General features: G+C 42.0%; 1 protein-coding gene across 1 annotated transcript in view; it reads left to right on the forward strand.

The window, feature by feature from the left end:
* Nucleotides 1-15870, forward strand: part of SMYD3 (SET and MYND domain containing 3) — a 705011-nt gene that overhangs the window by 681997 nt on the left and 7144 nt on the right. Inside the window, exon 15 of the mRNA XM_025205137.1 lies at nt 10612-10720. Within this exon, the coding sequence (XP_025060922.1) occupies nt 10612-10720 (109 nt within the window). The remainder of the gene's footprint in view (nt 1-10611; nt 10721-15870) is intronic.

Consider the following 15870-nt stretch of genomic DNA (forward strand, 5'->3'; position numbering starts at 1 on the left):
TTGGGGGAGCAGGCAGGGTTTGTAGGGGGTTGCTGGGGTCCAGGAGGGTTTGACAGGATTGGGGGTTTGCAGGATCTGTGGGGTGGGGGTTGAGGATGAAGGAGCTATTTTTAGCTTCCCACCCCTCTCTGCGTCTACCCTCTGGTAAACCTACACCCCCATCCCTCCCACCCCTCCTCCCACCAGGACTTACTTCCTCAGCTCTTGGCATGGTAAATGCTAATAAAACTGGCACCAGGAGTGGCTTGCGAAATAGAGGTTTGCGGAGGAGGTTCTGGCTGGTTTGCAGGGCAAGGGGCCAAGGGGCTAAAGATAGCCCAGTGCCAGGGGAATAGGAAGGAAGAGTGCAGCCCTGAGGCCAGCGATCAGGCATTCCCAACCTTGGGGCTATGCTAGGCTATGTACCGAAGTTCAGGAAAATTAGAGAGCTCTGAAAATGGCCAACCTGATCTAACATAGACTACCTTGGACCAATTTAACCTTCCTGGAACTAAGTGTATGTTCCATACCTGGGTGAACTAAATTAGATCAGGTGACTACTTTTAACACCATCTAACCTCTCTCTTTGCCCTCTCTCCCACCCCCCAAGTACTTAGCCTTAAAAGCCTTGCCTTATTTAGCAAAATGAAGGCTGGGGCGTGATAAGGTTGCTGATAAGCAGGGATCTGAGTTTTCCATTTCCCAGAGGAAAATGGAGAAAAACACAGACTTTCCCTTTTAACGGAGAAAAAAGCGGAGTTTCATTTTAATAGGGATACCCATGTATTTTCCACTTTTGCAAAGAGCTCTCTGCAGGCTGGCAGAGTTCAACAATCATCATGTGTTCAACAATCATGACATCAGGACTTGAACAAAGCTCCTGCTGTATCAGGCTGTGGTAATCCCAACCAATGCTTCTATGGCTATGAAGCTTGGGTGACCTACAGGGACCACCTGAAAAGCCTGTAACACCATCACCAGTGCTACATCTGGAAGATCCTTGGCATAAAGTGGGAGGATCATTATACAAATGCCAGTGTCCTCACCGATGCTAACACCACCAGTATGGAAGCACCGATTATTTAACATCAGCTGCAGTGGACAGGGCACTGTGTGAGCATGTCTGATGTATGTATACCAGGACAACTGCTATATTCCCAGCTCAGCCAAGGACAAAGGACATACAAGGGCCAGAGGAAACACTTTAAGGACACCCTCAAGGCAAATGTTAAGAAGTGCAGCATTGACACCACAAACTGGGGAAAACTAGCCTGGGACAAGGCTACACAGCGACAAGAGAAGATGTGAGAGAAGATGCATGTTACTTTGAGGAAAATCATCTTTCCCTGGAGGCAGAAAAATAACAGAAATGGAAGAAAAGGACATCTGTGGTCCAGCCCTCCCTTTAACCGCCACCTGTAGTGTTTGCCAGAGAGTCTGTGGCGTCTTAGCCACCAGCCTTCTTAGCCATCAACCAATTAATCTACAAACCCCTCGACCCATAAGAGAGATCAGCCTTGACCACAAGGGATTACTGCCTTTGATTTTGCTTTTACATTCTGTAGGATTATTAAGTATAATTTAAAACACACAGAACAAAAAACCGAAATATTCTATACAAAAATATAGTGCCAACAGCATGTTTATATGTATAAACATATGTATATATGTTATTTATACATAAATTGTAGTGCCAACAGCATGTTTACATTGACTGTTTGACCTCTGCAATCATTGTCATGTCCCACGCCTATTGTTGTGTCCCCTAAGACATTGTTATGTCCCATATTTATTTAGGAATAGATTGGGTGGATCTGTTCCACTTTGAAAATATATCAGTGCCTAGTTGTGCTACATTAGGTGCACACCAAGAACTCAACTGATTCAGGGTAGAAACAGACATTGCCTTTCCCCACCTTTGTGCCACCATAAAAATGGAGCACCGGTCAGCTTCCCGGGATCTGTAATAGGAAAGATGCAAAATATTTCCTTCATCATTACTAGAGGGAGGACACAACTCTCAGCATTATATGTAGCCATATTCATCAGCACTCTTAATTTCTATCCCTGTGGTTACAAGACATCTGTATTCTTAGGTTACATGAGCTGGTCATATCGGAAAAGAAGACATTCACAAGCTATTGAAGGTTGAGGACTGAAGTTGACAATAGTGTTGCACCAGATTTGTCAGGTCCTTCTCTGAGACTCTCAATCATGGTCTCCCTGAAGGAAACTCTGAGGGTGGTTGGGTATATATAGAACTGGCATTGTAATTGGCAGGGGCCCATTTTTGTAGTAGAAAGCAGAAGAATTTGTAGAGAGGAAAGATCCCTTCTGACCTTGCAAACAGGATAAGGGATCAAACAGTGAGTTTCAGTTCTTTCCAGTCATTCTTGAGTATTGTTGCTGAAGAGAAAAAATCATGGCACTATGTGAATTGCCAAGCTAAAGCAACTCTGTGACCGACTCCCAAAATTTAAGGGCCCAGGATTGCTTCTTCATATGTCCAGTCTTGAAGTTTCACCCTGAAGGGATGCAACATGCTAAGAGTGGAGTCTAGGTGCTTAATGCAAGCTGCCAGTTATTGATTTGCTGTCAGAGGAGAAAATGAATGCCAAGGTTACTGTCACAAATTACATTGTCTCCAGTGCACGTTACGGGGATGGGGAGAGAGAGTTTATTTTCCTATACTCTGTCATTCCCCTTCTCTTTCTTTATTCTCTTTCCTAGTTTTCCTCCATTTTCTACCACTCTTCCAGGATGTTCCATTTGCAATTTGTCCCCATGTCTTTGATAGAAATATTTGTGCTAGGCTGCTGGGTTACTAACTTACCAGCCCAATGGTAATGCTATGCCCTGACATGGGAGATCCTTCAGTTTGTCACCTGCTCACCTGATTTTTATTAGACTGAAACAAACTGTTCATCTACTGGAAGGATGAAAAGCCGAGCACTGCGTAAACTGAGTACCATTGAACAATTCCATTCTGCTGTCCTCAGCCAGAAAGATGGTGGCCAGTAGACAGGAGTTTGGGCATGAAGGGGTGCTGTAAGGAATCAGGGATCAAGCAGGACATGTAGGGCTATCTGAGGAAAATCTTTCAGCCTGAATCAGCATCCTGTCTTTCCTTGACATGTTCAGTCAATATAGATGGACACCAGGAGAAGGCAAAGCTTTCAAAGTGGACAGCTCAGACTGACAGGTGGGGAGCAGGGCAACTCAGCTGCAGTGTCAGGATTTTAAAATGATGAGTGGGATGGATGGGGAATCAAGGTGAAAATTGCAGTTAGGTATCACTTGTGTCCTATTTGCCATTTCGTTAAGTATTAATTTAGACTGTAGCAGAGCCAACATCTGAGTAGTTATGCATTTTAATATGACACAAATTACTAACCTGAGAAACACAGCAAGATGATCAGAGACCTGAGAACAAAATAATAATATTCCTGAGATGAGCAGCGAAATATTTATGATTTGGGAGCATCTTTGGATATCTGATTTTAGTTAAATAACTGAAACAAGGAGTAGTGGGACAGTGCCAGCTATATGTGTATGATATAGGAGAATGTGAGTTATAATTTGGCAGAGCCACATTTTTCATTTCCTATTCAGGTGAAAGTCCCAGTTGAACAGCATGATTTTTCTTGAGTTAAGGTCATGCTAAAAACTGAAAAAGAAATAGAGGATTTGGCACAGGGATTTCTGAACTGTAAGCTCTGATTCTACTTTTCATTTTCACTAAGGATGCTTTACACCTCTCTTTTAGTATAGAGAGGCCTTAACATGAGCATAAATTAAATTTACAATCATTGTAAGGTGTCTTTGAATTTCTGGAGTTGGCTTAAAGGCATTCAATATGAATTGGGCCCTATCTGTACATGAGGACTAGCCTCCTGAGGCCCTGATCACTGTGGTGGTCTCTACGTGCTAAATAATAACAACAAAAAGTCACCATTTCTTCGCTTATGAAGGATTTTCAAGGGGAAACATTCTTAGGATATTTTCCCTTCAGTGCCAAATCATAGCTGGTGGAGGTATTAGGTAAGGCCTTTGTGACCTTCACTTACACATATCTCTGGGAACTCTTGGCTGCTGGTGTGAAAGGGCCAGTTGCACAACCCTGATCAGCTGAGGTCAAGTTTAGGAAAGAATCAAGAAGGGTGATGCCAGCATTAAATTATGCACTGCTGCCCTGATTGTTTCAGTGAGACACTGAGACAGCGGAATAAAATGGACAATAAACATTTCAGGGCAGCTGGAATGTATCAGACCTGACCCAGATGAAGGATTCAATCTGATGCACCAAAATGACACGGCCGCAAGAGAGACCGCTAAGGGAGATGTCAAGTCCTGAACTAGTTTAATCTTATCTGATCATCGGTGATAAATGGGATGTTGTTAAGGTCAAAAGAAAAAAGAAAGCCAGTAAGAATAACCCTCTAAAAGGGAGATTATCCTGAGCCCCAGCTCCCCAGCATAAACACACCATAAACATGTGGGTCAGGTCAGTATTCCTGTGTAGGGCTTTCACAGGAAGCCTTAAAGGTTCTATACATATACAGTGCCCTTAGATATATACATTGCCTGTAGACTTCTGCCATTTCCAGTACCAAGCAAAAAGTTTTAGTCCTGCCTCAAATATATTTTCCTACATGCCTCCAATATATCTCTTTTTGTAGCACTTTAGTTGGTACATTGGTAGAGAAACTGTATCTACATTCCCTGCTAGCATCGTTTCTGGACTCTTGCACAGTTCTACCTAAATGATGTAAAAAGCCCTAGAACTGGTTTAATAGTAGAAATGTGATTTAATGTTTCCTACAAATAGAGCAGTGTCATTTATAACCTCATTCAGCCTCAAGTTACTGGTCTTGATGTGGGAATTACTAGGTGAAATTCTATGGCCTGTGTTGTGTAGGAGGTCAGATTGAATGATCATAATAGTCCCTTCTGGCCCTAAAATCTATGAATTTATAAATGAATACAGTTGGTTTGCTCTACTTTTATTCCTTGGGTCATATAATTTGTTTGAGTACTCATATAACTGCTGGCTCACTTGGGGAAATGTTGATGGATTCTGAATGTCTCATGAATTTTAGCACAAAGTAATCATTTATCCTTAAATTTTCTTAAAACTACATTTCTGATGTAAAAGCCTCAGGAGTTCAAACAAGGAGCAGGAAAATGACATGTAAATTAGATGATCAGGCTCATGCAGCAAACAATGAACAGCAAATTAATGGAAGCAAACAATTTATAAAGTCACAGGTGAAATTTGGTGAATGTATATGAATAATCAGCATAATCGCAAATCAGTATTGAGTCAAGAATAGAAAGTGAGGTCAAACTTGTTGGATAATTGCTTTAAAATGGATAATTCCACCAACTTTAGCTAGAATATTTTCTGTCTGAAGACTGAGGGTGTCTTCTTTTTATACTGCTCAACATGTTTCCTGCAGCCTAGTAGCCCAGTCTTAACTCCCTCTCTGTTGCTAGAGATCCTAAAACTGCTTCATCTATTCTCTGCTCTCATATTTACTTGAGCTGGGAGATTTTACAGACCAAATTAAAAACATGTGGAGAGCCACCTTTTATCATCACTATATCAATGGGTCTTTAAACAGTCCTATTTTAAACCCTTATTTCAAGGTTTAGAAATCTTGTGTTTTAAATTACATCAGGCTGAAGACAAAGGTGCACATGTTAGCCCTGCAAATTGACTTACAGGAAATACTGCAGTTCTATCGACCTGTTTTAAAATGTGAAGCATCAGAAATTATACTGGTTTTAGTAGTATAGCGGTATACCTTGGGCCTTTTCTTTTTAATGTCAGGCAGTAGCTGACATCACAAGGAAATGCAAAAGTTCTGATTATTTAGCCTGGAAAAAAAGGACGAATTTGAGTGGCTTTGATTGTAGTTCAGTATTAAAAAATAGGAAACACATAGCTAATATGAGTCATGCTTTGCATTTTTGTGCCATACTACAATATGAAAACACAGTGGGCCACTTGAAAAAATTAAGAATGGATATACATAGAACAAGGCAAAGGAACTGTTTCTTCACAAAGCATGTAGTCTGCTACTGAAGCAGAGGTCTATCAAGGCTGAAATCATGACTAAACTGAAAAAGGAGCTGGTAATTCCAAAATCTCAAACCATGAAAGATTAGATAAATCAGGTATCATTTTTCAGAATATTTACCAGTTATAAATGGGCATAGATCTATTTTGTAAAGATGTAGGTTGTATATTGAGGAAATCATTCTGATTGTTATGGTGATGAAATACTGGAAAAGGCTACTTCAGGATATTTTGGAGTCACTTGCACTGGAGGCTTCCTGGGAAGACCTTAAACCAGAAACTATACTTAACTTGCCTTGGGGCAGAATCTGAACTAAATTAATGATCCTCAACCTTTTTAGACTCGAAGCACCTCTCATTGGACTTGAGGCATCCCTAGGAAAATGCCAGCTCTTAGTTTTCACTTGTTCTTTGACTACAGAAAAATAATAGAGCAATTTGTCTGTTGTTGCAAAGAACTCAGGAAGACCATAACAGATCGCAAAGGTTACAACCCTATGGATTCCTATTAAAAATATCAGAATTTATCTTGTGAATCATATTTGCACACTTAACAGTGCTAACATTTTGTGGCACCCTGTGGCACCCTTGAAAGGATCTCAAAGGTATCCCCTGGCACTCTGTTTGAGAATCGCTAGGACTAGATGATCCCCTTCTGTCCCATCCATCTCTGCAACCGTATGATTCTGTGGGTTGTGGGCTTCGGTGTAGCTGTGCTAACCACACCAGCTGAAGATGTGTCCCCACAGGTCAGTGAACACCAAGGTTAAGAGGATTTTCCCTGAACTTCCCCCCAGGTCTCAATTTTATCATCTTATTTAGATCAGACTTATTAGTAGGGACAACATGTTGCTTCCCAACTACCTGATACAGTTTCTTAGTCTTTTCCCCATATCAGTTTTTGACAGTACTGAAGCATGGAGAATCCTGGAAGAAGCCAGAAACATTCTCTTCCTTTTATTTCTCCCCAAAGAGCTGCAAGTTGCACTGACTCTTGTAATAAGCTTGCTCAGTAGATGTGCCCACACAAAAGATGTTCCAGTATTCTAACAGATTTATCTCAGAAAATGACAATAAAGAGAGATTCAAAGTGTCATTATTAAGGTTTGCAAAATGCAGCTAAACATACGCATAAAATCAGCACATAAATCAACACAGGAAAACAGCTTTGTAAATATTTATGCACTTAGGGTTCCCATATCCACACTTGCTTCCTCTGTCATCTCCTCTTAAAATTCCACTCCCTTTAGTTTATGGCTGGAAGTTTCCTATGTGCCTGACATCGTAAAATGGCCTTGTGCTTCCTCTGGTATCACACATGCCATAATCTTAAATCTTCATGGACTCCAGTTAGTTTAAGAGCTGGACACATCATATCCATTTGAATGCAGGGGCATATTCTAAGCTGAGCTTAATCTGTGTAAATCTAATGGCAGTTTCTGAGATAGCTAGTTGTGAGGTAGCTTGAGTTGCATCAATACGAGCCACAGTCCCAGGCATGACTATAACACAGAGATACCCTTAGATCCAGAATTTTATGGATTTTGGAGTTGGTTTCAGTAGGAGGAGATTGGCTGAATAGAAAGATGGGAGAGAAGATGGCAGAGAGGACATCAGAGGGGAAAGAGTGAAAAAGTCAAAGCAGAAGAGAAGGGGATAGAAGAGTTAGGTGGTGATGTGACATAGGGAAAATGAGAGTGTCCAGTGTATTCAGGGTCAGTCAAAACTGGAAGAAGTCCTCCAAACTTCTGAAGGGCCCTGCTTTAGTGGCTGCTGCCACTGCTCCTACTGCCTGCAGTCTCTGGCTGTTGTATCCAAAGTTTTACCACATGCAGTTTTATCCTAAGGCCACATCTTAGGCAGGAGGTATCTCTAGGATTTTAATGACCTAGAATAGGATCAGCATCCCCTGAACAGTTTTGGGTCTAGGGATGCTGGGAGAAGGTGTTGACTGGAGTGGGCCCCATTTTGCCCCAAACGCTTTTCCATCAGTGCAACAATCATATTGATATAGAAAGGCTGAGAGAGAGATAAGAAGATATGTACAATTTATATACCAATATTGACAGTTTTTGCAAAGCCATTGTAAGTGCCACCTAATCCCATCTATTCCTTTAATCATCATTATCAAAGTTACTATTACTTACCAGTAACTCAACTCCAAATCTCTAGCCCACTCAGCTTCAGTTGCATTGTGTTCCCTTTAACAGGAGATGGCTGTACCCATGTCAACAGACATAATGATCATAACTGAAAAACAGAAGTGTAACTCTCCGTTGGAGAACATAGGTTGGGGAGCAAGGGGGGATGAGGTGCTGCAGAGCTCTGGAAAGGAGTGGGAGCCAAAAACAGGGGATGTGGGGAGGTTGGCACCTTACCTGTTTTGGGGATTCAAAAAATGTCCTGGCTCCTGTAGCTGCTATCACATGGCCTACGTACCTTAGTTGTTGCTGCTATAGCAGCATCACAGTATCTGTGCACCTGGCTTCTGTTGCAACAGGAGCAGTGCAAGATAGCTGCCATGGTGCAGACTCCCTGGAAGAGGCCTCCATTTCGGTGCCCTCAGTAAGCTAGTGTCCAAACCTGGTGTCCTGCTTAGCCCCCCACCCTCCCAAGTTACACTCTTGTTGAAAACTAAAAGGTCATGCACATGTTCATACTGTATTTTTTGTTTCCTGAAGTCTTTGACTGACACATTCACTGGAGACAGACACAAATACTACTAATACTGTGCTTTAATTAAGTGGTTCTCAACCTTTTTTGGTCTGCAAGCCACAACATGGCCCAAAGATTATCTTGCAATCCTATGTATCTCACATTCCTTTGTGGTCCCTAAAGATGGAGCTTTTGCAGAATCAAGATAGGTTTTTATAGATGACTTGGATCAGGTGGAGGCTTTGTTGGATGTGGTCAAGTCTCATCCAGATGTGCTTAGAAATAAACTTGCTATGTAGCTTTGTATATCTTCACTGCAGCTTTCTGGCATCAGAAGCATTTTTTGTGTGAAAACCTTTCATATTTCTGTACTTTATTTGGGATTTATAATAAGAGCGCCTTCCATTCAAAAGATTGACTATATTTACTGTGTGTTGCCTTTTCAGATTTATCTCCTTTCTGTATGAGTTTCTGATCCATTTCCTCTCCATCCTTGAATGCTCAAGTCATCCAATGTGTTTATATAACAGGCTATCCATCAGGTGTTCAACCAGTCTCTTTCCAGACACTGGGCATCCTTCTTTTTTCATCTACACAGATATAAAGCAGAAATAACTCCACTGAAGTACCCATCACTTTGAAACCTGGTACAAGTGGTAGGAGACACTGGCCCATTGTTTTAAAAATGATGCCATTGTGTTGTCTCTGTTTCCAACAGTTGTTATGGTTTTGAAATTTCCTGAAATATTCTTAAGTGTTCATTATTGGTGGAATGGAGAAAGTCAATTTATATTTGATCCAATATGATACTTATCCTTACCGAGTCATCTGCTCCACCCTTGCCAATTTTCCAATAAAGTTATACTTTGCAATGTTAGAACTGCAAAGTGGTTGCCATTAAAATAGGAACTTATTCACAATATCTTATAATTAAGTAGGAGTGTGATTGCTTTTATGTCCACTTTTACATCACAAATCCAAAGGGGCATGATTGTTTTATCATATATGCAAATATAAATCAGAAGTAACTCCAGGTAAGTTAATGGAGAATTTTGCTTGTGTAAAACCTGTGGTATCTTTATATGTGCTCTGGAGTCGGCGGGGGGCCACTGTAATTAAAGTGCCCACAGCATCTCATGTGTTTAGTGTCACACACTTCAAAATGGTGGTGGGAGTGCTTTAACTAAAGGTTGATTGATCGATAATCAAGTCTGCTCCAACATGTGCTCATGAGCACACACCAGAGCAGGCGTCAGGCATGTGTGAGGAGGAACCAAAGCTTTGTCCATGCAAATGCATTCTACCTGCTATTGATGCCTTGTTATGCAAGTCTGTGAAGAGACACTTCCCTGAACACATTATCTTCCAATTATTTCACGCACAAGCAGTTTCATGGCCAGTTTTCAGATTCGCCAAACTCCAAGTATATGTTGACAAATAATTTCCATGCTGTTATGTGACCCTGCCAGCCACCTATGCTTTGTGTGCCATAAGATCACAGCATCACAGCCAGGATTGGGCTCCATATTTCAACTTTTCTTTCAAAATAATAATATTACTTTGGTAGTATTGAGACTGACTGAGAGACTTATTTTAAACATCATGTATGGCAAATGCTATTGTGTCATCCTACAGCAGTGTATAAAATAATCCCATTCGTGTCATTTTCTAACAGGCTAATGTAAAAGGCATTCCATGGAGACAGAAAGTAATAATTTGTTAACTCCCCTCAGCATTTCATGCTTCTCAATAGTGCAGCTAATTTTCTCTGAGTACCTTATTAAAATTCATAATGACTTTGCAGCCCCACCCTAATAGCTCTCCACTGAGGAAGTGACTGTGAAGGTGAGAAGTGATAGTGACTCTATGGGTTTTTTTTCCCCTTTTCTCCACAGATTCTATTATCCCAGCTTTCATCCTTTGAGGGCTGTCCAGATGATGAGAGTGGCCAAATTGCAGTGTAGTCAAGACATGTTTCATCAAGCTCTGGAGACCCTGAAGCAGGTCAGTATTGCCAACTGGGTTTTCTCCTCCCCTCTGCCACTACTTTCCATGGATTGTCCATGCAGTCATCCCTCGATCAGCTCTGGCTGCATCTGAATTTCTCCCTCTTCAGCCCCCCACAATTTTTTTCTATTAGAGCCAACTCCCCAGGCAATAACTGCAGTGCGTGGTAATGGGTCATTGTTGCTTACTGTGTTTCCTGAGCAAGCTTCCTTTAATATCAGTCATTGTTAATTACTATTCAGTAGCTTGAAGGTGCCATTAATCACCCCCTAACCTTGAATGGAAAACAGCTATTAAATTTGAAGAGATAAAAATATTACAGTGCCTTATACTGTTCTTCCCTCTTCGTGTCTGAATATGCCCCGAGTTGTTCCGTGCCAGAGTGGGTGCGAAGGGTAAAGGGGAAACTAGTAACCCTAAAATGGCCAGATGCTTTCCTCATCCTACCAGGGTACAAGAAAGCAAAAGCAAGCATAGGAGCTGTGGAAAGAGATGTGCAATAGTCAGGCTGTATTCGCCACCCTCCCTGCTCTCAGTCATAGACCTTTCCCCACCTTTCCCGCAGGGTCAGGGCCCTGTGTTTTAAGACAGGAGCTCTTTGGTTTAATGTTTGTGGTTTATTATGGAGCACACTTCACATCAACAAGCAGCTCCTGTTTATTCACATCATTTTTATATATCATTCCGGGCCTTCCTTTCTTTCTGTTTGATCCTTTTCTTCCTTTCCAGCTGGATTCAGGCTGAACTGTTTATATTCACTTCCTTCTACCCCAGGCTCTTATCTGTCCTGCTATTATATTACTGTTGTTGTTCTTGTAAAAATGCTGAAGAAGAAAAAAGAACATACATGCATATGCAGGCAACTGGTGACTGCTCCACAGCACCTTGCATGATACAGGCTGTGAATCATTTCCCAGTCTGAGCCCCAGCTCCTGACTTCAGTGCTTTCCTTCAGTGCTGCCCCAAACCACTCCACAAGGAGGTTTTCTGTTTATTCCTTTGTGTTATTGATATTACCATCTGCAGAATTAGGCCTCACAGCTGATATGCAGTGAGGTCCCACTTAAGCCTTTTTCCCTATCTCCGGTGTCTAACACTTTCTCCTTATTTCCTGTGCTCAGTGCCTCAGAACGCCATCTGGCCCTTCCCCTTGTCTTTTGCTGCTAGGCTAGAGTAGTCTTCAGTGCTGACACCAGACAAGTTTTTCTGTTCAGATCTATGGCAAAGCAGAACTGCTATGGCCCCTAATTAGTATGCTTTGCTGCAAGGCAAGTTGAAGCAGCAGCTTCATTACTCTCATTCACATAATGTTCTTTGTGAGATTTGTGTTCAGGTGGGACCTTGCACTACCCAGGAGCTGCTATAGTGTAGCTTAGCAAGCTGTGATAGTTCATGCCATGCACCAGCTTCTTCTCTCAAACCAATGTAAATCTGGAGCACTGCTGCATTACTTGTGTCAGTGAGAGCAGGCTTGGGTCCAGAGGGAGTCTTTGGTTAGTGGAATTCTGGGATAAATTAAGCTTAAGCAACATGCCAATAAGGTCACAGCTCCCTTAGGCAAAGGGCAAGGACTAGGAGTGCGCAAAGTGGGCCCTATTCGATTTGGATTCGGCCTGAATTGGGGACAGTGATTCAATTCGTTGATTCGGATCACTGTCTCTGATTCGATTCAGCCAAATTTGAATCTGAAGATTCGCTGCTGATTCTGAGAAAAAACATTTGAAGCTGTGCCTATGGCCGAATCTCCGAATCTTTCCGAATCTCTCTGAATTGATTTGGAGGGTTCTGATTCAATTCAGAGAGATTAAAGGGTCCTCTGATTCGATTCAGATTCGGGCTGAATCTCCACCAAATTGAATCAAGGACCGAAGCTTTGCACAGCCCTAGCAAGGACTGTCAGCATTCTTCCATCCCTGATTTGCCCAACCAAACTCAGCTCTTGCACGTATATGTGCAGCTCCTATTGAAGTACCTGGGAGACCCGCACCTTTATGACAACCTGTTTGCACTAAAATGGGTACCTTAGCAAACAAAGAGAAGTCATCAACATATGCGCCTGCTACAAAGCCATTGGTTGTTTTGTTTTGTTTTTATGCTGAACTCCACCCCTTTCTCTCCAGAACTCTTCTCATTGTTAAATGGGATGTGATTTCTTAAAAAGTTCTTATTCCAATACAAAAGGGGCAGAAGAGCATCATAAATTCAGATGAATGGTACTTCAATAAAGGACTACAACCAGCAGAGAATAAGGTGGGGGTGGGGAGCAAGGATAGCCTTGTGGTGAAGGCACTCAGGCGCTGGTGCTGACAGCCTTAGCTTGCTTCCAGCACCCTAATACTCAGCACCTTACAATCTCTAATGAACTCATCCTCACAACATCCTTCTGGGAGCTTATATCCCCAAATGGGAATTGAGGAACAAAGAGGTGGTGACTTGTGGCAGGTCCAAAGCTGGGAACTGAGCCCAGATCTCCCACAGCCCAGGTCAGTGCCCTAACTGCTGGATCCTACCTCTTTTGGATCTGCAGCTGATTTGCTGTCTGACTTGAGGCAAGTCACCTCACCCCTCACTGCCTCGGTTTCCGATTTTAAGCTGTAGAGCATGTTACAAATTCTGAACAAAAGCCCAGCACAGCTGACAATTGCAATTATTGACTTATATGGAAGATGAATCAGGCGTAAAATATTTAATGATCACCTAGAACATTACTATTGTGTTCATTAAGGACAGTGATTATGCACTGATATAACTAAGAACAGAATCTGACCAGTCTACGTATTCCTTGAATTTTAAGATGCAGATGCACTTAAGACCGTTCTGCTCTTCTCCCATGGTTTATGCAAATGTTACCAGTGTCACTGAAAGCAAGTAACACAGCATTTTCAGGTTAAGGTTTATGTGATTTCCTTCTTTTCCATTCATCTTTCATATGGCTTTATCCCTGAGGAATTGATTTATCTCAAGGAATTTAAGCTCTATATTATTCAGTACAGAGTCTGTGTATTTATATACCCATTATTTACTGCCTATATGTGTGACACTAGTGTTTTTGTATTATTTTGGGAAAAAAACAACAAATCTATTAGGGCTTAATGAGTGACAATGTATGTCTGTTGAATAGCTGATAACTTCCACCTGTTTTTACTAATAAATTAGTGCTTAATACAGTGTGTGCCTTAGCAAGTCTGGGTAAGTTAAATTCTTAGTTGATACATTTAATTTAAATTGTGGCCAATTCTGATTATTAAAAAAAGCTGATGAGAAAGTAATCAATTCCATTTCCCATTCATTATTCAAAAGTGAACCATATGTCTCATGTGCCAATTAATCTGGGCTGCCATTTCCCCTATGACATTTATAACTTGCAAATACAGCCGTTCTCTCCTCAGGAGGTGGAATAAATCACCAATCCTATTTTTCTAATGCTTTAAGGGGCATGCACACATTTTGCCCTCTCTTCTCTGATGATACTTAAGAAACTGAATAGAAATGGCCCTCAGAATAATCTCAGTAAAACTTGCAGAGTATCTTACTTGATGGTAGCCAAAGTAGTCTATTTGTTCCACATGTTTATAACTAGATTATCCTGAGTCTAAGGTGGCACGTAGCTGTGCTGCCCCAGAAACAGACCAGGGAAAGAATTATGCATGACAGAATTATGGTGTCCAGTCTAGCTTCCTGCTTTCTCCAGCCAAAAAATGACCTGCTCTTATAGAACTGTATTTTAGCTGATTACTTCCTTGGTCTTACCAGCTCAGCTGACTGACTGGTGAACTGAGGAGGCCACACTAAGGCTCATTCATTTAGACACCGTGGGATCTGAGCCCTTATCCCAACAACCATGCCTCCCACCATGCCACACATGCATCAGACCCCAGTTGCACCCTTTCTACTTGCCAGTGCAGGGAGAGCCTTGGCTTTTGCACCAGTAAGTTGAAAGCCAAGTGCCCACAACCCAGTGTACCTGCTGTGATCTGGGACTAGGGTCATCCACTGCATTGGGACAGATTAAAGACCCCAGTGTGGTCCTGGGGCTGGCAATCAGCTGATTGTCAGTACCAAGCTGGGGGCAGCTCTGGACATGCTATACCATCAATTTTAAGGCTCCATAAAAACCATCTATAAAAATGTTCTGTATTATATGTGGAACATTTTTGTGGCTGGTGTGCCATTTTATGTTGCTTTAAATTAGGTGCACTTGTAGCATCTTTCACATTTAGGCTGTGATTAACATGTTAATTGCAGTATAAATGTAACCTGTAGAGGGGTCCTAATGCTCCTTTCATTCCCTGACCTGCCTACCCACTTCTTACCTACTTGTGTGAAGGTGAGGAGTCTGGTCTCCCCTGTACTACAATTCACAGTAATGAAGGTAGTCTTCAAAGGACTTTATGTCACCTTGCCTCCCTGTGCAGTGTTTTTAAAGACAGTCTCAGTTTGATCCCTCTTTACCCTGACTGCATGAGAAACCTCTATCAAAAAGGAAGGCAGTATGATTGGCATATGGAGTAAAACCTGTAATGCATGCACAGGTTTTACTGTAATTGTGGCTCCTTCCACTACATCCATCACTGGTGAAACACTGATGAAGTTCTAGCTGCACCAGAGCTGGATTTCTTCATATGTGATTAGCTGTGTTAGCTGCATCCTGCATCTGCTTGGAAGAAAGAGCTCTATTACCTGCAATGCTTCATTACTGTGTGTAATGCATTCTGCCACTGCCTAGCACCCTGGCTGGAACCCCAGTCAAACTCAGTGTCGTCTCAGCGTTAAGAAGGCTGTGGGAATTGCAGAAGGGAATTGAGATCTAAGTAATAGTCACTGCATCAACATGCATCCTGTGGGCTCAGGCAGATCCCCAGAGTTACTACTCCAACCTGTAGATTGGCAGCCCCTCTGCACCATGTATGCAGTGGGCTTAAACTAGTTGATCAACAACATACACTGTTCCCATGGCCCTTCCCCTCTGTTTCCCCTTTTACTGCCCTCCATGTCAGCCTATGGCAGACCATTACCACTATCACCCTACTGGGACTTCACCCTTCACTGTTCATCTCATCTTTCCACAGCTCCCGGCAGGGGCTTACATGAAGCAAATGGCATAGTAGTCACCCTCTACACTGAAGTGAATATTATGAGCTCTTTCA

Source organism: Alligator sinensis, unplaced genomic scaffold (assembly GCF_000455745.1).
Source record: "Alligator sinensis unplaced genomic scaffold, ASM45574v1 scaffold284_1, whole genome shotgun sequence".
Classification (NCBI taxonomy): domain Eukaryota; kingdom Metazoa; phylum Chordata; order Crocodylia; family Alligatoridae; genus Alligator; species Alligator sinensis.